The 26,045-nt window shown below is 46.7% G+C and overlaps 1 protein-coding gene across 2 annotated transcripts in view; it reads right to left on the reverse strand.

Annotated features, from left to right (window-relative positions):
• Nucleotides 1-1,198: 1,198 nt before the first annotated feature.
• LOC104035998 (gamma-aminobutyric acid receptor subunit beta-4) overlaps nucleotides 1,199-26,045 on the reverse strand; it is a 73,477-nt gene continuing 48,630 nt past the window's right edge. Inside the window, exons 4-9 of one of the 2 annotated variants that reach the window (XM_009489459.2) lie at nucleotides 24,603-24,823; nucleotides 11,377-11,459; nucleotides 6,989-7,126; nucleotides 5,222-5,374; nucleotides 2,080-2,324; nucleotides 1,199-1,576 (exon numbers count right to left, since the gene is read on the reverse strand). In XM_009489459.2, coding sequence (XP_009487734.1) covers nucleotides 1,199-1,576; nucleotides 2,080-2,324; nucleotides 5,222-5,374; nucleotides 6,989-7,126; nucleotides 11,377-11,459; nucleotides 24,603-24,823 — 1,218 coding nt within the window. Of the gene's footprint in view, nucleotides 1,577-2,067; nucleotides 2,325-5,221; nucleotides 5,375-6,988; nucleotides 7,127-11,376; nucleotides 11,460-24,602; nucleotides 24,824-26,045 lie in introns of both variants that reach the window. The other variant, XM_009489457.2, reaches the window with a different exon arrangement.

Genomic DNA, 26,045 nt, shown 5'->3' on the forward strand with positions numbered 1-26,045 from the left:
CACTGCTGATCCCCAAAGCCCTCTCTTTCCTCAGCAAGTGTATATTTGCACAATCTACCTCCCCAGCTCTGTCTCTCTAACACAAGCTGGGACTCTGACCTCCAACATCACAAAGTTGCAATGATCAAATAAAACCCTGCTATTCCCCCAAAACACTGCCGGTTAAATGTCATCTGTGTTCTCTTTCTACAAAAGACATTACAAAACCCCCCTCCCCAGTTCCCCTCCCCAGAAAACATGCTTGCACACACACATCCGTATCTACATACATACGCACATACACACACAGAGATGTGCCCCCCCCACACGCACACATTCATACAGGAAAAACAGCTTGCAAACTCCTGAAGGTGGAAAAAGGCAACTTGCAAATGTGCCTTTGTTTTTGATAAGCTCCCTCCTCCCCCCCCATAACCCCACATTGTCCCTTCCCTCCCAAATAATAGCTTTGTCCTCCCCCCTTCCCAGCTCTTCCAAAATAAATATTCTTTTATTTGTTGGTTTAAAAGATTCTTTTAGGCTTGTAAGCAAGAGAGAGGGAGAGAGAAAAAGAAAAGAGAAATCTCATAGCATGAGAATGAAACCCCACCATCTCATGAATCCAGGAAAGAATAAGCATGAAGGGGTTAAGAGCAGTGACAGAAGAAAGATTAAAAAAATATAATAATACTGAGAAGAGAAAGATGAAATTCAGTAGTGAAATGGAAGTGAGGATAGCGCATTAGTGAGCACAGCCAAAGATAACCCATCCCTCCACCAGTTTTTGACTCAATTTCTTTAAATCTCCCTCCCCCCCTTTTTTTTTTATTTTCTTTTTTTGTTGTTTTTTTTGTTTGTTTTTTCTTTTTTCTGTCCTTTTTTCTCTTTTTTTTCCTTTCTTTTTTTTTTTTGTTTTTGGTGGTTTTTGGTTTTTTTACAATGGTTTAAGTCCTTCAGCAGGAAACCAAAATCGAGACAAACACATCCCTCCCTGAAACCAAACCCCCTCCCATATACCCTTCTCTCCCTTACCGCCCCCCCACACTCCATGGTTCTACATGTGCTGAAAAGAGAAGAGTAAGCTTAGAATAAATCTAATGAATCAAAGGAATAAATGATAATGATAGTAAAGAGTAAAACCCAAACCCAAAAGACCACAACACTCCTGTGTTGTCATTGTCTGAGTGTCTGTCCCTATCTCTCTCAGAGGCTGCAGGCATCAATTTACATAGTACAACCAGTAAACAAGGTTGAAGAATCCAAAGGTGATTGGAAAAATGATTCGTGACCACTTGTCAATGGTGCTGACATCTGTCAGGTCTGGGATTTTGAGCTTCAGCTTAGATGACCGCCGGCGGAGACGGCAGTTGGCACGGTTGCGGGCCGCAGCGTGGTGGGTCAGCGGGACGTGGCGGTCCAGGGTTGGGTGGTGACCAAATCCATCCCGAGAGGCCAGCTGCTTGCGGAACTGGATTCCTGAGCCTTCAAAGGACATGACAGAGTTTCGAGAGTCGCCAACGCTGCTCATCATGTCCGTGGCCAGCAGCTCGTTGTTCATCTCCAGAGTGCTGAGGAGGATGTTACCATAAGGGTCAACCTAGAACAGGGAAGACAGAGAGAAAGGTAGCAGAGATGTCCTGTGCACAATGTGCACAGGGCCACACCATCAGGGATGATTTTGAACTGTTTTCTGTGTAACAATACCACTGGTTGTGTCATTTGTGAGCTCTGAACCTGGACTTCTGCATTTGAAAATGTTGTCCACTGATGCTGGAGTTGAAGGACTAGCCACATGTGCTCGCAGCAAAATTTTGAGCGGGGTAGTGTGATTCTGCCAACACCGTAGGACCAAAAGTCACAGGGATACTTTTGGGTACACCTTCCCTGTGCAAGAGGATGGTCCTGATGAGACTGGCTTGAGGATGATGACAAAATGATCAAGGAGAAAAAATTCCCAGTAATCACCAGACAGGGGAACTGGAGTTCATCTCTCATGATGAGGAGAAAGGCTGCTCCACAGCTCACCCAGGACTGAATGAACAGTGGATAGTCTGAATTCTCCTGCCACAATGAAAGAAGGGGACAAACCTGCTCTCTCACCCTCTTCTCCTCATAACGGTGGCGCTCATTATTGGCCTTGCTGATCCGTTCACTCTGTTTCTTTTGCTGCCGGGGGCCTCGCCCGAAGAAAATGTAGTTGACAAAAGCATACTCCAGGAGCGCCAGGAACACAAAGACGAAGCAGCCCATGAGATAAACATCAATAGCCTTGACGTAAGGGATCTTGGGGAGAGTCTCCCGCAGATGGGTGTTGATGGTAGTCATTGTAAGTACCGTGGTGACCCCTGTAAGGAGAGGGTAGGTGCTCTGTTACCAAGGTGGGATGGTTTCCTGAAATGCCACTCTCAGCTTCCCCATCCCTCCTCCCAGCTGGACAACCTCAGGAGGGATGGGAGCAGTGCATCTAGCAAGAAAATTGTCAGTATTCTAAGCCCAGCTGCCCAGTACAAATTGCTGCAGAAAATAAACGAGCTGCCAACAATGGGAGAAAAAGTCAAAGCTGAGTATCATCAGGACGATGGGGATCAACATCCTCTGGACCTTGGTTCTTTAAGTCCTCCCTGATCCTCCTTCTTTCCCTCAGAGTTGTAGGAAACATTCAGCTTTGCTCTCAGTCTCTCAACCTCTTCTCCTCCCTTTTTTCCACTTCATGAACTCATCAGGCCTCCCCAGGCACTACTGAATGCATCAGTATCCTTGACACGAATTTATAATCTGCTGTGTCTTTCCAGTGCTATGAATAGGAGAAAGAGTGAAGAGATTCCCTCTTCATGGCTCCCTCTTTTTTTGCCTGCCTCATAGGCTTCTGTCTACATCCTTGACCCCATCAATTCCACCTTCTTCTCACCAGCTTTACCACTCACTATTCAATTATCAACTGTACACACTCCTCCCATAGTTCTCATGCTCTCCTTTCTAGGCCTACTCATATTTCCTACATCTTAAATAAACATTTGTTGGTCTCATTGAACACTTTTTTCCCCATCTACTCAGTCTCCAAGAGCATGGTGCACCATGATTACTCTCACAGCTTCAGTCCTCTTCTTCAATTTCTTCTCAGCCTCTTCCATTCTCTGGACTGTCAGAGTGGCCTCAGATCTGTCTCTTTGACAGTCTTCTGCCAGCTTCAAAAAGATGGCAATGAGCCTTCATGCTTCTTTTGGGGTCAGTAAGTTTTCCTCTTCAACCTAGTCTTCTTTTCCCACTTCTCTATCTCAGCTGCCCTGCTTTTCTTACTACCTTGCGGATCTTTTCTTCTAGTGTCCCTCCTCCTCATCTCTGTTGGCAGGTCTCTTAGTCTCCATGACCCTAATTTGCTCTTCTGGTTTCAGCTCTACCTCTACAGTGATGGCTCTCAAACCTCTCTGGACCTGGACCAGGACTTCTGCTTGTCCTGTTATTCCCCTTCACCCTCATCATGTCTTTAGTGTCATTCCTGATAAAAGATTTAAAGAACTAATAGTCTTCAGTTCACAGAAGAGTAAACAGAAGGGAGATATATTTATATACATACAATGTATTATATTGTCTATATTTAAACAGTAATCTAAATATTCAGAAATCTGGGGCAAAGAAAGGGGGAATAGAATGTTCTCCACATCTCCATTAAGAACTGGACAAATTGCAATGGAGACTTAGGACAGAGGCAAAGAAGAGCTTTTTGACTGTATGAGCAGGTAAATCTGGGGATAAAGTGCCCAGAGGAGGCTGCAGAGTCTCCTTCTTTGGAGGTTTAAGGACAAGTTAGAGAGCTAAGGACAAGATTTAAGGACAAGATAGCTTTAAGGACAAGATAGAGAGCTGTCAGGAATAGTTTAGGGAGATCTGTTCCAGTCTTGATCTACAATGTTTTTCTTCTGTCTTCTCCTTTGAATCCAGATGTCAGCAGAAATTCAGCAGCTGTGTATCTCATGTCCACCCTTCTGCTTGTACTTCCACTGTGCCAGCAATGCCTGCCATGGTCTCCTTTTCTTCTCTCACTGATTATACTCTTGTCAATGCAACTTACCTTTTTAATTTACCACGTTCTTGTTGTTCCCTCCCTGTCTCCCTGCTCCAGCCTCTCCAAGCAAGCACAGCCAAATCATCTATTTTATATCTTTGTACAAACCATCCCTCCTCTGAGTCTTCTCAAACTCTGTCTTCTCAGAGCTAATTTAAGCCCCCAACCTTTTCTGTAAGACCCAGCCTCTACGTGTGCTCTATTGCCCTTCTGAGCCTTTTCCCACTCACAGATTAAATCCTTCTCCCTCCTTGGCTCTCCTATTTCATTTGAACTTTCTATCATGTTGCACAGCCCCATTCTCATATGCCAGCCATCCCCCCTTTCTCCTGTTCCTTCTTCAAAATCCTCATCTGCAATCCACCCCCACTTCCCTTCTGTTGCTTAAAAGACTTCATTTTTTTCTTCTTATAGGAAAACATTCTTATTTAGGGGAGCATGTGCTTAAGAACTTGGACTTTAACTGCTGTCCCACATTTGCCTTGGTTATGAAGGTCTTCAGCTACAAAAAGTGTCTGTATGGGGCCTAAACTATCATTGTGTAATGCCACTTCATTTTCTTTTTTCTTTTTTTTTCTTTTAGCCATTCACTCACCATCCTTACTACTCTTTGGGTACCCACCCTCAGCATTTATCATCCAATAACCAGTCCTGGCACACCTGTTGACCAAGAGGTGCCCAGACTTCTCTTCTTAAGAAAACAAGTACAAACTAGAGTGAAGGAACTGGTGGGCTCATGGCACGTCAGAGTCTCACATGTCTGAGAAGCTGTGACCATTATATACATACAATATATTATATTGTCTATATTTAAACAGTAATCTAAATATTCAGAAATCTGGGGCAAAGAAAGGGGGAATAATAAAACCATTTATGGTTTTGTTATAGAGTTTAAACTTGCACCCACCAAAATTTATGGTAGAACTTTTACTGATTCAAGTAATACAGACTCAAGCTTGGGAAGCACTGATACTTCTGAACAAAAAAAGTAGCTCTTCTGACTGAAAATTTGAAGTTTGCTCTTAGAAAAAACGTCCTCCATTTGGGACAAATTTGACAGACTATGTGGCTTGCTTAGCTGCCTCCTCATAAAGAAAAAGGTATTTTCTTTCTTACATCCATCCTAGCTGATCTCCCTCAAAGACCACCTTCTTCAACATACAATGAAAAGGTACATACCCAGTGCCACTCGTGCAGCAGAAGCATCGTAATTGATCCAAAAGGAGACCCAGGACAGGATGGTGATGAGAATAGATGGCATGTAAGTCTGCAGGATGAAGTAACCAATGTTCCTCTTAATCCGGAAACTCAAGGATAAGCGTAGATATGAACCTGTCAATGAGATATTAAAGGGAGACGTTGTTTGAGAGGAGGGCAAGGCTGTATTTATGGTAAGAGCTTAGGTTAGGAATTGAAATTTTATTTGGCAAATGGTCTCAAGAGGCAGGGATAATGAGAAAACTCTCTTTTTGTCTTCATTTGGTTTTGCAGACTCATCAGTTTTTGGAAGGGAGCTCTTCAGAGTCTGCTTAGTTAGCTCAGAAGATTAAGAAGAAAGGAAACTCTACATGAATTACATTATTATATCAGACATCACAGGAGAATGTCTGTTCAGTGCTGAAATTGCTATTATGGTACGTACCAATTTGATACAGGTTTACACAGGAGACTTTAACCCTATATCTGGATGCAGTTAGACGATTTTCCAGTGTTTCATGTGCTAGCTTTTCCACCAAACAGCAATGAAGATCTGAATCATATTTTTCCCATGCTGTTCTAAAAATGGGTTATGGTCAGACTGGGTAAATTCATATGCAAATAGAGTACTGTTAGTTAATCTGTAGGTCTTTGTTTTTTTCCAAGTTGTTGCAACTTCCTCCTAATCTTTTAGCAAACCTTATGGGGATAGTGAAGACAGTAAGTGTTTTTACAGTCCTTCCACTGGAGCAGGGTCATTTTGACAGGGACAAAGCAGGGCCTCTCTCACTGCTGTGAAACAAAGTCCAAGTCATTCCTCCTTCCCACCTCCGTCCCTTAGGCAACACAGCAGCCTGAAATATGGATGTAATCGTGGGCTGGCAGCTAAATAACAAGAGAACAACGGTCTTTAATGATCAAGGAGGTAGACTGGGAAAAAGGAGGTTATGTTCTCTCACCATTATGTGCCATTTGTGTAGCTTGAACACAGTACTTCACCAGTCTTTTTTTGAAGGTCTTACCTATTTAGACTGCAAACATCTTTTGGAGGAATATTGCCTCTTGTTGTGGGTCTCTAGATTACCATTGCAATGGGACCCTGCTTCCAGCATGTCCCAGAGGCACTATTGTAACAACATCACCATCTGCCACCACTGCTGATAGACTCAGGCTGTGATTTCATGGCATTTCAAAAATTGTCCTATATAACAGGTGTGTGGCACGCTGTTTTGGCAGTGAACTCCATGCCAGATCAAAGTGAAGATAGCAACCAAAATCCAAATCCCTCCAACTTTCCAACTGGCAGTTTCTGAGTTGTCCAAGGTATTATCTCCAGGTCTTTTTATTGCCATGTACAGATGGGTTTGCATCATTTCATAGACCACTTGCTTTTCAACTGATATATTCTTCTGCTTACTATTGCACTTACATTAGCTTTGAGAGCCAGTTGCAAACCACATAAAAATAAGGTAAAGGCTGAGAAACTTCTAAAGAGGTTCTGTTTTGAGCTCAGTTGGTGTTTTGACTAAGAAATGAAAACAACTGCAGCAAAAAAATGATCCCATAAGTCTCCAAAGAGAAACAGCCAAAAAAAAGCAAACTTGGTGGACACAGAAAAGGAACAGGACCCTAAGTTGAAGCCTAGATCCTAAGTTAGTGCCTCGGCATCTGAATCAGAACAACCACCACACTGATGTTGATTAGCAGAAGGTTTGCACATTCCATCGCATCCCTTCAGCAGAGACTTACCGGTGGTGAAGACCACTTCCCTGCTGACGAGCCTCTGCTCAATAATGGTGAACTGGGGCAGTTCTAGCACCTCCATCCCTGTGACAGCAGAATCATTTCCTTGCCAGAAGAAGACAATGTCATCAACCGTGTAACCATCTGCAGAGGTGAAGAAGCACAGAGAGAGAACTAAGCTGACAAGCTGAAGCAGATGACAGCCCCATTTTCACTAAGGTGATCTGGAAGAGGATCCAAAGGAAAGCCCACACCAAAGCATAGCCCCTCCCTGCTGACGTACTTTTCTTCTCAGCTGAGCCTGGCAGTACAGTCCCCAGCAGAAGAGGAAAAAATTGGTCAGAACTCCCACTTCTGGCTAGAACTCAGAAAAAAATGGTGAGAAGTGGTCCATCAAGCCTTGACTTGCACTACATAATCTCCATGGCTGACATGACAGGGACTTGGGCATCAGAAACTTCTGTCAAATGCACCAAACTCAGCACCTTGCTTTTCAAAAAACTGCCTACTTTTACCAGAAGGGGGAGACCACACAATACATTCTAGTGGGGACTAGGTAAACAGGGCATCAAAGTATTAAAAATTTCCAGAGAGAAAAAGATTTACAACAGTGGTTGAAAAGAAATTTGAGCATCAGATCATCTCCCTCTTCTAAGTACTCTCAGTCAAAATTTAGAGCTGGAAAGTGGACAGCATCCCTGAGATTGGGGTCTGCTTTTACCAAGTGCTGTCTGAAAAGAGCAGTAGTGGGAGAAAAGAGGAGAGAGAGACAGGCTGGTAGCAAATACTCATCCCTTGTGTTTCAGGGTAATGGATTTGTTAACTCAGCCAAGGGTACAGCCTCTTACTTTAACCCCAAACTATACATGCCAGACAGGGCTGCATGGGCTGGAAGTGCTGAGACAGTCCCAGGAAAAAGAGTCCCCACATGCTCTGGACTCATGGGGAATGAAGCCCAGGGGATGAAGTCATGCAGCTCCCCTCCCACCAGTGTGACCTTCAGAGCCCTGCCCGCTGCCCTTGTGGGAAATGATTAATTTCCACTTGAAAATTAATGCCACTTGTGGCAAGCTGGGTTTTGAAGCACTGTGGCTGTTGCTACACAAGGGGTGGCCTCTTATTCTAAGCAAAGTGCAGAGCTGCATGGGAGCACCTCTGTGTACAGGCTTTGGTAGGGCATGGTGCAAGGCTTCTTTTAGAGCATGAACTTCAACTATGCCCACAGACAGCTTTTATTCACAACCTGTACTGCAGCATGACAGCCTGCCTTGTCCAGAAGCCCTTGCAGCAGAGAGGCAGTTGGCTAGCAATACCCAGCAAGGCTAACGTCTGCTAGGGAGAGCTGCCACCAAAACCAGCACCAGTATAGTAGTGGGATCAGGGGAATGAAGAGCTATGGAAGAGAAATTCTTCTACCTAGCCTTAGGGGCAAGGGTTACCCCAGATCAGAGCTGAACCTTTGAGGGTGGTGTCATCCTGCCGCTCCCGAGTGGACAAAGAGCTGAGCAACCTGGTCCGATCTCATAGCTGACCCTGCTTTGAGCTGGGGGCTGGACTAGAGACACCCTGAGGTCTCTTCCCAAACTGAATTATTTGATGACTGTGTAGTCTCCAAGACCACATCCTGTGGTCTCATTACTGCTTTTATTCATGGGTACGAAAAAAACAAAACAAAACAAACAATCTTCCAAATGCCATGCTAGATCTGCTTCTGGTATAAATCACCTAAGCCAGGGCTCCACTTCCTCCCACATAGCATGCTCCTACTCCCATGGCAGTAAGTGGTAGAGCACTCATACCCACAAGCCCACAGGTATTCAGGACCCTTAGGTCCACCTTCTGCAGGCACTGGGGTGTCACATGCTGTTGCACTGACTTGAGTACTCCAGCTTTGTGTACAGGAACTGGTATTTGCATCTGGCTGCAGCGTCTCTCCCAGAACACTGAGACCAAGTGTGGAAAGCAGCAAGAAACAGCCAAGTCCCCCAGCCCTCCCAGTGGTTGATTCCAGTGGCTCAAACACTCTCAAAGCTAAAAACATTGTGTGCAATTTTACATTTGAATTCATCTGGCTCAGACTTTCAGGCTCTGGTGGTTGTTCTGAATTTTTCGAGGAGGTTACCAAGCCCTTTTCACCCAGCCCACCCCCTCTGCAGAGGTGCACCCAACCTGTAAACAAGTCACCTCTCCACCTTCTTTGCAGTAAACAAGCCAGATTGAGCTATTTAGGTTTCTTACTGCAAAACATCTGCTTTAGCCCTTGAACTGCTTTTTAGCATCTTTTCCCAACCTTTTCTGATTTCTTGACTTTCTTTCGAAATTTTGGAAACCAAATATAGATAGAGTCCCTTTCCCCATCTCACCGGCAACATATTCAGGGGCCAATCGATTCCCTGCTCTGACTCACGGCTCCCCTGGTTTATATAACCAAGGCTCACTCCAGCCATTTCTGTCATAGCCCTGCTAGAAAACCTCCAGCAGCGGTGCTCGGGGCTGCCATCCCTTTATCATTTCCCCCAGTCGATACCCATGTGGGTATGAGTCCCTCAGTCTGGCAGCCTTGCCTGCACTCCGGCACCCAGGCACAGACCTCCACATTTATCTGTATTCAAATGCATTCTGGATGTATTCAGATTGGGAGGTATTCAAATGTGCAGCAAGCAAGCCACGCAGACTGCTATCTTCATCATCCACAAATTTAACAGCAGTGACTTCAAATTTACTTCCTGATCAGCAATGAAAATGTCAAATTACAGTAACTAATTTTAGGAGATCTAGCAGTTAACTAGCTCTATTCCATTTATTCTATGATCTGCTGGTATTGGGTACCAATTTTTGTATATTTTTTTTATTATGGCATTATGCAATATGAAATCAAATGTGTTTTTTGGGAAGCCATTTTTTAAAGTGATTCTAAAGGGAAAGGTTGTTCAGTCTAAAAATAAATGCTTCACTTTGATTTCTAGCTTTAAAAAGAAAACCAAATTTCCATTTTACCTTTAAAAAGTAAAAGAACTTTCACAAAGACAAGTCATTTCAACCTGAAATATCATAAAGTATTGATACGACGTCTTAAAACGTCAGATTAACAGCCTGTTTGCTGCCTGCCTCATGAGGTTTTTGTTGAATCCTGGCACACAGCTAGGCAGGGGTATGCACAGTGAGGGCTATTTTCGGGATGGAGGGCTGGGATCAACAGGCAGTACCAGCACCGGCTTATCTCCCGCAGATAAGTGCCCTGAACCACTGTGGGGAAGGAGACCCCAGCTGCTCGCTGCTGCTTTACAAACCCAGCACCCCTGCACCACAAAAGGGCTAGTTTGGTGGTTTGTTTTTGGGGGGGGCTTATATACTTTGTTTTTCAAGCCAGCCATGAAAGGACTGTTATTCCAGAGTTTTGTGGACTTGGAAGCAAACAAAATTAAACCCTGCGGATTTCAAATGTGCAAGTGTTTGAAAGACAAAAGCTCTGAGGAAGGAAACGATTGAATCTTTTCATCTCTGCGTGGATCTTAGAAATATTGTAAGGAAACGTAGCTCCGACTAACAAATTGGCTTGACATGTCCCATTAAGAACAAAATTGCAACATGGGGAACTGTGGGTAATTCTCTGCCTTCTGTTTTCTTGGTTGTACCATGAACTATTCTCAAAATGCTAAGGAGTGCCAGAAATGACATGTCATTAGTGTCTCCAGCAGGACCTAATTTACATCCCATTACCCGCCACGCCAAGTGCTGCGATGGCTGCACATCCCGAGCAACCCAAGCGGCGAGCAAGAAGGGGGCTCCCAGGCGCAGACAGGGCTGGGGAGGCGGCACGGTGCCTTCCAACTATGGATGCTGTGGGACCTCTTTTATGAAAAAAGCAATTCTCTGATAATCACCACTGAAGCTGCATCATCATTACTGTGAGATCTGCTGCTCTGGACCGCTCTTGCGGGGATACTGCAGTGCATTTTTATGAGGGAGAGCCGGACCTCGTCCATCAGTGCAGTTGGGAGAGATTTCCATAGGAGTCAAGGGAAGATCCAGGCAGGGAGGGACTGCGGGAGAGCTCGGGTCCCACCTCCCATGAGGAGCGGGGCCAGCCAAGAGCAAGGGCTGGCTCCCAGAGATTTCTTGGAGCTAAGGGAGGCTTCCACCACCCTTCTGAGGGTGAGAATGATTTTAATGCCTAGCCTGCTGCTAGACCTCCATTTTCCTGGGCATTTCACCCACGAGGTTCCCTCAGGATGGAGTTTGGATGAGGAAGCCTGGTCCTGCCCCAGGGGACATCCTCTAGGAGGGGTGGCCCATAACACCCCTGGGAGGCATCCCATGACTGGGAAGCTGCAGTTGGGGTAGGTGGCATTGGGTGGCACCACGTGGCGGAGGTGGGCACGAGGCATACGCACAGCTCTCGATCTCCAGTGTGCAGTTCTGCTGGTCCAGGGGGTACCTCCGCAGGTCCATCATGCAAGCAGCTGTGGTGGTGATCCTGAAAGGGGGAGGAAGAAAAAAAATTAGTTGTACATTTTTTCTTACAAAAAAAAAAAAAAAAAGGAGAAATGAAAGGCAGACATGAAAGTCAGGCAGCATTTGGGGCCGCTGTTTCCCTGGAAACCAGGGAGATCCATGGTGGGAGGTGTGCGGGGCGGGGGGCTGGATGCAGCTTACACTCAACTGCACAGCTTAAAACCTTCGTGACTCACGTCAGCAAGGCAGTATCTCTATTAACAGTGTAGGGAGGGATTTGTGTTCCTCCTCTGTCTCTCCCTTGAGAGAGACAAAGAAACTGGGAGTAGGCAGAGCTACAGGCAGTGGGGGGAAGAGGAGAGGCATGTCAGTTTGTAAGAGGGAGACAGCCGACACGTGTCCATAAAGCAGAAGATGAATTGATTAAATTGCCCAGCAATGACCCATGGAGAAGAAGAGCTGACCACATTATCACCCCCCTTTACTCCTGAGTTGTCCCAATGACCCTGCTTGCAGCCCCCCACCCACCCATGCCCCGTCCATTGCACCCACTTTGGCATTACCAAATCCAAAAGCCCAGACCCCACTGACGGGCCCTTTCTGCTCCTGTGGCCTCAGGGCTCTGGTAACGGAGTCACTCTTGTGCAACCGACTGCATGATCAAGATTCATGAAAGACACATGGATGTGTGTGCATCCCCCCGAAAAATAAATATGGGGAGAGAATGAGGGTTGGTGTTGCTTTGGGGGTGTCAGAGCATGGGGTGGGGCAGAGTGGCACAGTGCCCGCAGTGAGGTTCACATGAGGGTGCGAGGAGGGTTTGTGTGTGTTACATGTTGTACAAGAAGGAGCATCGCTCTCTGGAATAGCGAATTTTGGGGTGGGATAGATGAGGGAAGAGGGCAAGAAGTGGGGACACAGCAAATCAACGCCTAACTCACCAGCCTGGCAGCATTGTCCTGGAGTTAACAGGCTGTCCCTATTTCTCAAATATATTGCTCCCCTCACCCTTTAATGCAGTTTTCTTCCTGTGCAATGTATGTGTGCAGAGTGCTGAAGAGAGGGGAGAGATGGTGCATTCCCCCCCTCTTTTTTTCAATTAACCATCTGGAAGGCATTAATCAAGCTACACATTTTTTACTATGTAGGCATAACCAGTGAACTGTTAACGAGAAAGCTTTATCTTCTGAGCCCTGTGGCCTAGGAGAGAGAGAAAAGAGAAGAAAAAAGGAAAAACAAGAAAGCAGAGAGGATGAGATGGCAAACCAGCAAAAAAGAAGGGAAAAAAAAAAAAAAGAAAAAACATCAATGAAAGAAAAACAGACCAGAAAGGGGAAAAGAATGGGTGAAGCTGGACAGAAAACTGGAAACAGGGAGGGAGAAGAAGGGGGTAAGAACCTGCAGGAGAGGGCTGCCCCGGTGGGGGGGGTATCAGGGTGGGGGCTGTAGCAGGGCAGGCAAGCAGCCCCGCAGAGCTGCTGGCTCTTTAAGAAATCTCGTGTGCTAAATTTATCTCTCTGCTGTCTGTGAAGACTGTTTGTAGGAGATGAAGCCTTGAGGAGAGCCTTTGCCACTGCCTGCCGTGCTATAAATAGATCCAAAGAGACGGAGGGAATTTATATATATCCTCACTGGGTCTAGATACAACATTGCAACTGCCCTCTCTCTGAGCAGGGGGCTCAAGTGAGCTCTTAACCCTTTTATCTGTAATGCAGTTGGGGTGGAGGAGAAAGCTCAGAGGGGGAGAAGGATAACAGGACAGGAGCCACTTAAAAATTATCACCATGGCTTTGGGATTGCATGTATTGCTTTTACAGCCTCCCAGTTTGGCATGTCTAAGAGGGCTGCTGGAAACTCAATGCCTCTCCCACCCTAATCCTACTGGACCAGGGTAGCTGGACACAGGAGACCATGGTGGAGGAGCAGATCTGAAGCACACCTTGGGGGAGCTCCACCTTGCCAGGAAAGCCCGAAGTGGCAGGTGCAGAGTCCATCCTGGCCAGGCACTGAGACCAAAGAGTCACGAACGGGTATGACTCATCCCTCTATGCCGCACACGGCATATACTGTATATATTATACTGCACCCGTGGGAAATAGCAGTTACAAATGCGTTCTCCTGTTTTCCCTAAAGTGTGAGATGCAAAAATGTATTAAATGAAAATTTTCCACCCCATTTGTGGGACCCTGTGGGCTAAAACCTTTCCACAGTGTCCATCCCAAAATTGCAGCCTGGCTGGCTCATTTGGCCACACAAAGGACATCCAGAAGAAGCCTCTTCTGGTTCAAGAGGGACCCTCTCGTCTCTTGACAGGATTTGCTTATCACCTGCAGTGCTGGCTGGAAATGCAGAGCACGACACAGTGAGCTATGGCTACCACACTCCATGCGCCAAATCCTGCTCACACTAACAGCCAGCATAAATCCAGCGACACTCCAACGATTTTTGCAAGATCACACCAATTTATATCAGCAGAGACTTACATCAGGGCAGAATTTAGCCCTGTTGATTCAAAAAGAAGAGCACCTCAGGACAGGTAGGACAGAAAGGAGAAAAACAAGATTAAGAGGGCATCTGTCCTCAAAAGTCAGATAATTTCTCTTTCCTTCTGATTAAAGGGCGGATGTATCCACACTGTACAGTTCAGCATCCTCCAGAGATACCCCAGTTGGCTGCAGGTCCCAAACTCCTTCTCCTGGTGATCTGCCTATAGAATGCTGCTCGGGCGGGTGAGAATTGGGACCGTGTAGGGTGAAGGTTTTGTTCTGTTTTCAGAGCCGCACGCAGCTGTCCTGGGCTGTAGCCACCTGCTCATATGGCACGTTTCAGCTGTGATGCCGTACCCATGGTGAGGTGCACCCGACAAGCCCGGAGACACCAGTATCACAGGCCCGCCTGGATGTGGGGCACCTGGATGTGCAGCATGACAAGATGCAAGGGGAAGCTGGCCTGGGACACCAGGTTCAGCTCAGGCCCTGCCTCTGGGCTTCCTAAACCCTGATCAACCAGCCCTACTTGGGATAAAGCAAGTGGTATCCCAGAGAGGAAGGCGGTGTTTAATTCTTTAGACTTCAGATCTCAAAAAGCATCCTGGGCACCAGCTTCCTTTTGCCATACCTTGTCTGAAGTCCATGGGTGACCCTGTCCCTGACCCTGACCACAATCCTGTCATTGCTTTATACAAGCACCTGCCACTGTTGCTGAAACATCCACCTGTGGCCTCTGTGACTGACTCAACATCCACTTGCTCCTAGAGAGGCCAATGAGATTTCTCTAGCTCCTTTGGTGGCTGTGTACTGTGGGCAGGTGGGACTCATAAAGGGATGAGAGGCTCCACTCATCTCTCGCAGCCAAAGGGGAATGGGAGCAAAACTCAGGCACCCCAGCAACCTTGTGGGGTCACAGCACATGCCACCTCTGGTCCAGAAGGCCATAGGACCAACCTCTCCCTCATGCTTTGATGGGTACAAATGTATTACCTTGATATGCTCTGAGCTGTTGTGTGAAGAGATGTGTTTGCTTGGCACATAGAAGACAGCATGGGGAGGGCTGGATGGAGAGATAGATGGTGGGGATTGACACTAAAGAGCTCCTGGGTGTCTCAAGAGAGTTAATAGGCAATAAAGGTGGAAGGAAAGTAAGAGGTGGAAAAATGAGAAGATCAAAGAGTGATGATGGCATGAGCACTGATGGAGGATGCAGGAGTGGAGATGAGGGACAGGAGAGCAGATAGTGCAGGACAGGAGGTAAGGGGTAAGGGAACACAGGGGAGGTATCAGGGGAAGCAAGGGGTAAAGCAGCCTGGGGAAGGAGAGCTGGAGAAGAATGAGAGGTTAAAAGACAGAAAGCAGAGGAGGAGTGGATACTCACTCTGTGAGAAAGGAGATGAGGAGACAGAGAACAAACCATCGCCCTGTAAACAGCTCTAGACAGAGCGCGCTGCGCCTCCAGGAGATGCGACCAAAGTGAAAGGGAGCAGGGAGCGCGGAGGCCGGAGGGAACACTGGGGAAGGATGCCACCTTCCCTGTGGCGTTAGCAAGAGGCGCTGGCACCTGGCCAGGCTGCGTCTTCTCCCTCTCCCTCCTCCTCTCCCACTTCTCTACCCACCTCCCTCCCCTTATAAATTCAAAAATTTGTGTGGTGTGAAATTTCATCTGCTTTGACGACGATTCACAGAGACACTGCCCATCGGAGGGGAGAGGCTCGCCTGCGCTTTGCACGATGTGCTCAATGAAGCGGTCCCGCTCCCTCCAGCTGCCGAGCCCAGCCACCATCACCATGTCTCCAGCTCCCCTTTCCTCCCTCAATCTCTGCCCACCCAGTGGGCCTCTGGGTCAGCCCCCTCATATGTCACAGCCTTTACACCTCCTTCCCCACAAAAAAGACATTCATGCCCTTGCCCTAATCATTTCTCCTGAGGTCTGTAGACAGTCATGCTACCAAGCAGCCAAGTCCTCACTGCCCTGCTATTCTGCTTCACAGCTGGCAGGCAGACACAGTTCATCTCGGGGGAGACAGGGCTGTGGAGAAACCACCATACATCTCAAAAAAAGAAGGAAAAAAGGGACATGCATGCATGAGATGTCGAGCATCTCTGTCAGGCTGTTGGCTGACAGAGATCCCCCTTCTCTGCCAGCACCCAGTGGATCCAAGCAGAAGCCAAAGTAGCACGGAAACCTCACTCAGGAGAGCATCCTTCAACCCCAGGAGAGGTAAAGACCATCTCTAGAAAAGCAGCCATGAAGCTTTAAGTCACACAGGGTGAGTGCTTGGTCTCTGTTACAATGAGGAAAGCTCTGCCCACCTGAGGCTGCTCCACAGAAAGGGTAATGCAACCACACCCTGCTGTCCCTCCACCACTGCCTGCTCCACAAGCTGAACCCGGCAGCGGCAGAGGACTGTCCCACCACAGCTGCAGCTCAGAAGGGAATGCTCAAGTTTATGCAAGCCATCAGTCCTCCACAAATATTTCAGTTCTCTGACACAAACACCACCAGCCATTTCATTCCCTCTCTGATCCTCCTCATCACTGTTTACTTATTAATGGCTTCTTCTGTCTTATTTAGAATTATTATATAAGTTCACAGACACACAGCAGCATAGAGCTGCAACCTGCTATTAAAACCTGCCATAGTTGAATGTCTTTTTTCCATCTCCTCCTTATCCTGTTGCTGGCTGCCTCCAAGGTAGCTGCCCTTTCAGCTCCTGCTCCAGTCAGATCTCCCTCTACCAAACTTCATGTCTGAAGGCCCTCAGCTACCCATTCATCCTCTAGATCATCTCCATTCTTTTGGTAGAACCAAATTCACCAGCTACAAGTGTAAGAGGCAAAACCCAACTTCCCCAAAATACCATCTGATTTCAAAAGGAGCAGGTCCAGACTCTCTAAGGAGGACTGGGTGGGAGAGAGGGGAAAACTATTACTCTTGAGGGGTTCCTAAAGCAAGTGGGGTCCCTTGCCCCTTAAGCTCATCCTTACAAAATAAACTACTGTGCTGTCTGCATCATAACTGTGTCTATACCAGCAAACTAAACATGCCTGGCACTGGTTTCTGGGCCAATGTCAATTGGTACGGAACAGCCTTTGTCTACACTTAGATTCTTACCCTCCAGAGAAAGGGTCTGGCTGCATGCAAAATGCCTATTGAGAATGGTCACCAGCCTCTGCTGTGCTCTAACTGGGAAATGCCCAAGAGACTGTGGACACAGACCAAAACCAGGAAACAAAATGACTATGAGGCCACTGATGTCCAGTGCCCAGGAATGTTCCCTGATACCTTTGGCTTCGAAAGGATGCTACCTAAAATTCAGTATATGGATGAGAATAGAAGGCGTATAACACAAATACCCCCACCATTGCCTTCCTAATTCAAGGGGAGACAGAGCCTGCAGTTCAGGCACTTACCCTATTTTGCAGGTATGGGTTAAGTGTCATTATGCAGGGACTAACACAAACATTCTCACAGCAAAAGATAAACAATTTTTTAAGTTGCTGGTTGCAACTTTTTGGATTTCAGAACTCCCAAGAAGCTGAAGATGCTCCTGTCCCCTGGGATACAGAGTCCCAAAGCTCACAGCAGTTTGCAGCAATAAGGAGAACGGATGGAAGCAGCCTGGGTTTTGCAGGACTTGTGCAGGCTCACCCCATGGGGCAAGTTAGACTCGTAAGGGAATTCTGGTGACTAAGAGGAGAGAGAGAGGCAAAATTGCTGTTTTGCTGAACATGGGGGAAAAAAAATGGAATTTTTACTCTGTACATTCTGAAAGTCAGTCACAAAAACATGCTGGCAAATGTCACCTTCTTCCTGGCAGTAAGCACAAACTTTGAAGGGCCTGGAGGGATTTATAAACCCGTGGTGAATTTTGCCATTCTTTTGACACGGTCTGATCTTTGCAAACTCCTGGAGGTCATGTTAGAACCAAGAGCAAGGCAAGGATATGGAATATTTTCCCCTTGTGTCTGTTTGCCTAAAACTGACTCCATAAGCCTTGGCACAATCCTGCTAAGGTCACTCTGTTTCCAAAAGCATCTGTGCTTGCATAGGCATCCTTTGACAAATAACAGTGTGCACTGCACTCAGATGGGGGAGGAAAAAAAAGCTCTTGTAAACTAGTACTCAGGGTACCAGTCATCTAAATCAACTGTCTTTCCACCCTGGGAGTGTACAAAGCAGAGTTACCTTGGCTGCAAGGTTCTGCTTTTCTGCCTCTTTATTCTATTCCAAATGCACTGTGCGTCTGGCAAATTGTCAGCTGGACTAGGGGACAAGAGAGACCCAAGAGGAACAAGTTTAAAAAGAGACTCATTTGTTACAGTTGCTTCAGACAACAGTGACCTGCACTTAATGGAGCAGGTGGTCTCTTCCTTCAACATCAGGCTGAGATGAAGTTGAATTAATAAAACAGTAACCCATGACTTAAACATGTGGGCTTTGGCCGAAGAATAGACAGGGTCTAGGGGTGGGCTCAGATGGGTAGCTGGGATAGGATAAGCAGGAAGACTAAGAGGTGCTGCCAGGGTGAGATGGGGTTCAGGGCATGCAAGCTGTTTCAGTGATCTGTGAGGAGACAGTGAGAATCAGCTGTTTGTGGATATTCCTTGACCTCTATTTTTGCTAATAAACAAGTCAGACTTATAGGAGATATAGCACAGGCAGCAATTCCAGCCAGGCCCTGATGATGCTTGCCTCTCTTCTTGCAACATTAAGGATGGAGAAGCAGCTCTGGCTTGCTGCTTTATCCTGTTTTAGTGAGCTCCAACTTCTTCCACAGCTTCTAAGATTATTCTGAAATTCCATATTATTAAACTTCCTTCCAGTGTTTCCAGCTAAGTCCCTCATCCCAACCCTAGGAGCCAAAAATGCAGAAGGGGATCTGTCCTTAACCTCAACTGAGGAGCTGAGCTCCTAATTAAATTCTTGTTTCCCCTCACCCACTTAACAAACTCTTCTCCCACCCCCATATCTTTATGCTAAGGAGCTGGCCCAAAGCAGAGGTCCATGGCGAGAACAGTACAAGGCTGCAGGACTAGCTCCAAGGGGCCAGCTGGATGGACATAAGCCCAACTCTTTGCACCCTAGCTGCCAAATGAGAGATTTCTGTTGCCTTTGCCTAACCTGTGGAGGGAGCAGGCAGAGCTACTAAAGACAGGTAGAACCTGAATCATCTCTCACATTTCCAGAGAAACCTCTCTCAGGGAGGGAAGAGGAAGCAAAAATCATGGATTTCTTCCCTTCTGGCCTGTGAGATGGGAGAATAAAATTGCTCAGTGGCCTCAGTACAGAAAAAAATCCTCTGTCTTAACTCATCAGGCCATTTTCTCCACAGGAAATCAAATAACACCCACAGAGAGAACAAGGCCATGGCTGCAAACAGCAGGCTTCAAGTGAGACAGGAGCAGGAGAAACCTTTCTACCAGCTGGAGAACCCAATAACCCCAGTCTGGGACCTGGGAAATGTAATACGGACAGGGCTGGGTCCTGATCAAGAGAGGTGCTGGAGATGGGAGCTATGAAGAAGTCCCCAAGATGAGCTCCAGCAGAGCCCCAGCCATGGGGAGCAGGCAGGGCAGCCCTGGAGGCATCACACAGCAGGGTGGCATGGGGGCTCTGACAGCGTACCTGGTGCTGGGTGAGCAAGCAGGTGGGATGCTTGACATACATCTGTTAACCTGCGTTGCTTCCCTATGTAAGGTGAGCTAGAAGTGCTGCTCTAGCTGCTGCCTCACCCAGAAACAAGGTCTGGTCCACAAGTGGGTCAGCAGCAGCTTGCTGCAATGCGAGGGCTGATGTCCCCCAGGAGCTGCTACCTTGTGGGGAGCAACTGACTGATGGAAGCTGACCCCTGTGAAAAGCAGAAATTAAGTGCTGCCAAAGCAGATATGCCCAGTTTCTCTCAGTTTAAAACGGGAGATTTTGAGCTGATTGAAGTATGACAATTCTTTCCCCCTTGCTCTAAGCACTGAACAGGTATTTACACTGATGAGGATAGCAGGGGTCTGCTTCCCCAGGAGAGCACTTCACTGGGCTGAGAGCCCCACCATGCCTTGGCACCTTTGCATGCATCCAAACTGCCTCATCTCTAAAACACACTTCATTGCAGTGAATATCATGGACAGGAATAAAAAACCCACAAAACACATGTACATGATCCCCACCACCACTACCACCTTCACAGGAGGAGATCCCTCATTCTCTCTGCACAGGATTTAGTCTCCCTCATCAAATTCCTCTGCAGTTCTTCAGTTGCTCAGTTTACATTGCCTGGGCTCCTCGCCAGCCAGGCACTGCATCTCGCTTGCTGTCCCCCCGGCTTCGCGCCTGCTTCCCAGAATCCCAGCCCACCCGCTCCCCCTGTGAGCTCAGGGATGCAGTCTGGACTCCTCAAAGCACCTGTTTTGCTGGAATCCAGTTTCGTCCCTAATTAGAATGAAATCAAATAGCTTCAAGATTTCCATGAAGGATGTTTTAAAGCTGGTTTCTACAATACAATTTTAAATACAATTTCCATACAGTTGTTTCTAATTTTTAGGTCTCTGAAAACAGATAGCAAAATACTGATGACATCAGCATTTAACAAGTGTCAACTTGTTTCACTACCAAATGGATGCTACATGGTCTAGAGAAGGAAATAAAAATCTCAGACCGTAATGTATAGCTTGTATGTGTGATAATGTAAAGCTTATTGAATATTGTGGCAAGGCTGGACTAGACAGTCCCTGGAGGTCCAGAGAAAGCCTTTGACAATTCTCTATGTTACTCTCAAATGTCAGTAGCGGTAGTAAAGCAGCTTGAAATAGTGAGGGAAATATTGACATAAGTGAAAAATTCCCTACATAAAATTAGGAGTGAAACATCAACATTCTCTGAAATGCTTTTTCTTAAAAGAAAAATTTCTCCCTAATTTTTTGTTTAAAATTTGATGAAACCAATGCAATTTGTGACAAAAAGCCATTAGGAGGAAAAATATATTGAATTCAGCCAGTGCTATCCAGCTCTTCCTCACTATTTTATCTGCCTTCCTCCACTCCCCAATAGTTGACTGCTTTGTCTTTGTGGGTAGCTCCTTTAAGGCTCCCTTCATATTGCAGACTTCCCACATCATTTTAGCACTTCTCTGCTGCGTGCCACAGGTGACCAACTCTCCTATGCTTCACAGGCACTTTTAATTCCTGCAAGGTGTTTGGGGGGCAGACGAGTTCAGGCACCATCATGCCAGGTTACACCTCCTAAAAACCCTGTCAGCTCTGCCGTTTTGTATCCTCCCATCGCAGACCACACATCCCGCTTCGTGTTTGCAGAGATAAGAATACCCTCTGGGTTGGATCTGGGCTCCAGGCCCCCATTTGGCCTTCTGGGATTTATGCGATCTGCTAACTCATTGGGGAAGGGGGTCGGGAACTCCAGTCCTGACTCCAGCCCCGCAGCAGCCCAGCATCAGCGCCCCGGCGCAGCCTGCTGCTGTTTATGCATTTCTTTTGTTGGAGACCTGGCAACCTGCTTTTAATCTGAGCCCAGTGTGAATTAATTTTGGAGTAAGCTGTTGTATCGAATGCTTTCCTAAGATGTAGCTATATTACATCTGCTGCACTCCCTTCATCCACTAATTTGCTAATTCTACCAAAAACAAGCATATGCTTTTCTGACACACAACTTTCACGATGGAGCGGAGCGGGGGAATAAAGGGCTTCATTTACTCATGCAAACAAGTTATCTGAAGCCTAATCTGTTCTCAGTGAAGTCAGAAACAAAATACCCATTGGCTTCCATGTGAGCTAACTTGGACCTTGGGGTCTGATCCAGCACTTGAGCCTGATCCTGCCGGTCACTTGAACGCTTGCTAAAGGCAGGTACCTGCCAGGGTGTCATCCTCCCCAGTCTCTGACATCAGAGACTGCTGGAAAGAAAAATGACTGTTGTGCCACAAATAGCATGATTGAGTCACTTTGCTACAGGATCAGCTCAGAGGAGGGGGAAGCGACTGGTGAGAAGGTAGCAGGAGATGGAGTAAAGCTGTGGTACCTTGCTCGGGGAAAAACAAACAGGCAAACAAAGGAAAAGAAACAGAAATTGCCTCCTTTGGCCTTCTTCCATCAGGGCAACTCCATTTTATGAATCCTTCCAAAAAATGCAGGAAAAGACAAGGACAGGCTTTAAAACACAGGGAGGACCTCCACTTTTCTTCCTGTCTGCAGGATAAGCATGGGTGCATTTTTACAAAAATAAAGGGAACACAGGTGAATATTCAATGACTGTTTTCTTACACCTGCTGTGCACATGGCTATGTATTTTTGAATAGGATCACAGTTATTTGCACCTGCAAAACTGCACCTAGCACTTCTGTTGTCAGCAAAACCACAGGTGCAGGAGTCAGCACAGAAAGCAGCCCTAAAGAAAATATTGCCCATACCACTATGAATAAAGCTAGAAGGACTTCAAGCATTCAGGGCACCTGGCTTCCTCCCCCCTCCTCCCCCGCAGTGCTTTCAGGACAGTAAAAGCCAGCCATCCTGACCTAAGGTACAGTTCAGGAACAGAGCCACAGTTGCTCAGTGCTTCATTTTTGCAATTGCCATTTTCTCCAGGGGCAAGAGAGCAGCTTCCAGGAAAACCAGCCAAAAGTTAAAACAACACAGGCAGCTCTTACTATGGCCCTGGAAATAACAGGGGCAAACAGCTGTCATTTTCTTTCTTTTGGCCTGGATGCAATTTTCCTCCTCTCACCCATTTACACAGATCATGCGAGGGAGCCAAGCTCCCTTCCCCACGCTGCTGGGCCCTGCAGGAGGGGAAGGGAAGGCACAGTGCAGGAGGTGCTTGTGCAGTGTCCCAGCCCAAGCCAGCTCGAGTACAAACCCTCCAAGGACTTCCACTGCCTGTCACCTGTGCTGCAGGGTTCATACTGCTCATTATTTGAGCTGACTAAATGGCAGCTGATAAAAATATACTAGCATTTCTGCTTCTTTTGCTGTGCAGGTGTGTGCAAAGATTTCCTACCAGCGTGGGGGAGGCAGCTCTATGCTCAGGTGGGCTGGCTCAGCAGCAAAGAGCAGCCTGAGCTTAACAGCACTCTTTGCCCCCTCATTCCCAACAGACTGAATTTATGCTCCTACCTACCCCAAGCCAAAGCATCTTCTTGCCTAGCCTTCACTCGTGTTAACACAATGAGGAAATTTGGGGTAGTCAGCTGTGGAAGGCTGCAGTCTTTCTGGTGGGTCAGTAAAGCTGGCTCAGAGCTCCCTGGCAGCATCAGCCAAACAACATCACTGGCCCAAGGCAGAGAGAGGGATGTACGTGTCCTGTGAAGGGAGAGGCAGAACTGGGACAGAGTCACACTGTTGGCCTTGTTGCCCCTTTTGCTGTCTCTGGGCCTGGAACAAGAGGCATCCACTAATTGGAAGGAAAAAGTAGTACATACATCACCCCATGTAGCGCAGCCTGTCCCTCAGCACCAGCAGTGATTGCTGCTCTTTTGGCTTCCCAGGGCTCTGCCATAGGGAATGCACTGGGCATAGCCACCTTGCTGCCCTGGCAGAATGATGCCCTGGGCAGCTTCCTATTTTGCTATGCCTACACCCAGTGCTACCCTCCCCAAAACACCCCTGCTACTTAAAGATGTGGGAAAAAAAAATCATAAGAAATCAGACTTCACTACAAAACACGAAGCAGCAGAAGAGCTGGTACCGTAAATGGGAAGGGTGGGTGTACCCTCTTTGAAGGAGAAAGGTCTTTCCTCCCCCTTTGCTGCACTGGAATGTAAGCCCAGAGCTGCTATCACAATCATTTGTGAATGTGGAGGCAGGTCTAAAAAGCCAGCTGTAAATTTTGGTAGTCAAAAAGGAAAAAAAAAAAAAAAAAAAAAAAGGAGAAAAGCTCGAAGCAGACAAATACAGGGTTGGGAGAATTATTGCCTAAATTTCAGCTACAGCATGCAAAACCTGCACTCTTATCTACAGCTGCAAACTCCCCTTTTAGCCCTCTGCCCCCTCCACTGAACTTTCTTACCTACCCTGGCATCTACACATATCCAGATAAATACAGTAAGGCCAACCTTTGCCACCTCCACTGCACAAAAGTACAGCACTTTCATAGGCTGTGGACTTGCCTACGTTAATTTATTCCAGACACCACAAAAAGCCTCCTCACTGAGGACCATTCCCCTACTAAATATCAACTTTCAAGCCTCAATCTTCAAAATTGCTCTGGTAAAGAGACTTTTTTTTTTAACAGTACAAAAACATGTCTCCTATCTCATATTCAAAAATGACTAAAGTGATTTGACTCAAATGCTACACAAATTCGGCGTTAGATACGAAAGTAACAAAGTCTCATCTCCATAGGCCAAACTTGCAGAAAATTATAAGCAACGGAAAATGAGTGTTTCAAATGGAAGTGTTATGCAACATGAATGACAGTGACCTGAAACACTCAGAGCAGACTATTCCCATCTCCAACATTTGCCTATAGCAGTACAGGAAACTTTGGAGGCCTGAAGGAAACAACCATTTCCAGCTTGGAGAAAGAACAGATATTTAAAACCGTGGAACACTTGAGTATCTTTTGGGCTTTTGGGTCCTTGCCTTACCAGAATATCTTTGGAAATGGGGGAAGTTTAGATGAGATGTCATTCTCGACCGCAACCAACAAAGATTCCCCTTAAACTTACCTCAGGCCATACAGGACAGTCCCATCAGGATGGAGCCGAATCATGCGATTCTTCACCGTCACCCCATGCAGAAAGGACTTCTTGTCGTTTAGGAAATAGGTGTCAGGCAGCCACAACTGGTCAGCCACCCGGTTGTCCAGGGTCAGGTTGAGAGGAAGGTCATTATATGCCAGGCGTTTGTCCCGCCAGCTCTGCTGGAAGTACATGGTGATGGTATAGTCCTGGGAGAGAAATATGCAAACATCAGCCTGGCTCCAGGGTAGGGACGTAACTCAGTCCCTTCACTACTGCCACTGCCGAGACCTTTGGTGAGTCTCCAAATTCCTTGGCACCCAAATGTTTGCGTCCATACCTCCCATGGTTGTGAGGACTGTGCTTTGTTCTGGGAAAATGGAAACAAGCCTGAGCGTCGTAGGGGACAAAATGACATTACATGACTCTAATCAAACAAAACTGCATCCCAGTCATGTTGTCCCAGCCTGCTTAGAGTTTGGCTGTAAAACTAGCAGTAGTTAGGACTACAATAGTACTAAAGGATGTCAACCAACAGTGGGCTACACTGTGCCAAAGACTTCAAGGACTGATCTGCCAATAAAGTCACATAAAGGTGTCTGGACACAATGCAGTCATGCTCAGCCACTGCCTGTTACCACACAATTGGTAAAAGCCAATTTTCTTTTGAGCAGAAACTCAGGAGATTCCCAAGGGCACATGGAGAACCTCACCTCGAGGCCAAGGTTTCAAAGTCAACCCAGGCCAGCCGTGACAAGCTATTAGCACTTGCCTTGTTACATGAGCTAAGTTGGGAGTTCATTATGATTCTCAGGAAGGGACATATGTGGAGGAAATCTGTCACCAGTGGAGCATAATCCACTGGTAAAGGGGCAGTTCCCTAACCATCCCCAGCTAGCCCAATGCCATACATATCTCCTGCTTCTCTCCCACTCAATAGTAACAAGTTGACACTTAAAACTGCTGCTAAGACAGGAATTTTATGGAGGGCAGGGAGGGCTGTGGCCCACAGCTGTAGCTCTGCAGAAACCATACTAGCTGCTGGACAGTAACAGCACATCCAGGGGAGATCCAGAGGCCCCAGATCAGCTTGTTCAGAGGCACAGTATTGTGGCACCATACTAGAAGAACAATTATTTCTTCTCAGGTAAACAGTAGTACAGGAAGGGGTCTTGTACACACCAGTGACAGAAAACATTCTCACAACAGGTCTTAAATAGGCTAGGAGACAAGATTTTTGGGGGTAAACCAGCTAGCATTAAAATAACAGGATGTTGGTTAGAAAGTGGACACAAGTCTTGCTCACAGTGTGGCGTTACAGAAGTCAGTGATTTTTCACAAGTCCTTAAATAAAAAGTGTTTTTGCAAATGCTTGCAAATGATCTAGAACAGGTGGGGCTAGAGACGCATTGTGTTTTCCCAAGCAGATAC

The sequence above is a fragment of the Pelecanus crispus genome, chromosome 13 (genome assembly GCF_030463565.1).
Source record: "Pelecanus crispus isolate bPelCri1 chromosome 13, bPelCri1.pri, whole genome shotgun sequence".
NCBI lineage: Eukaryota > Metazoa > Chordata > Aves > Pelecaniformes > Pelecanidae > Pelecanus > Pelecanus crispus.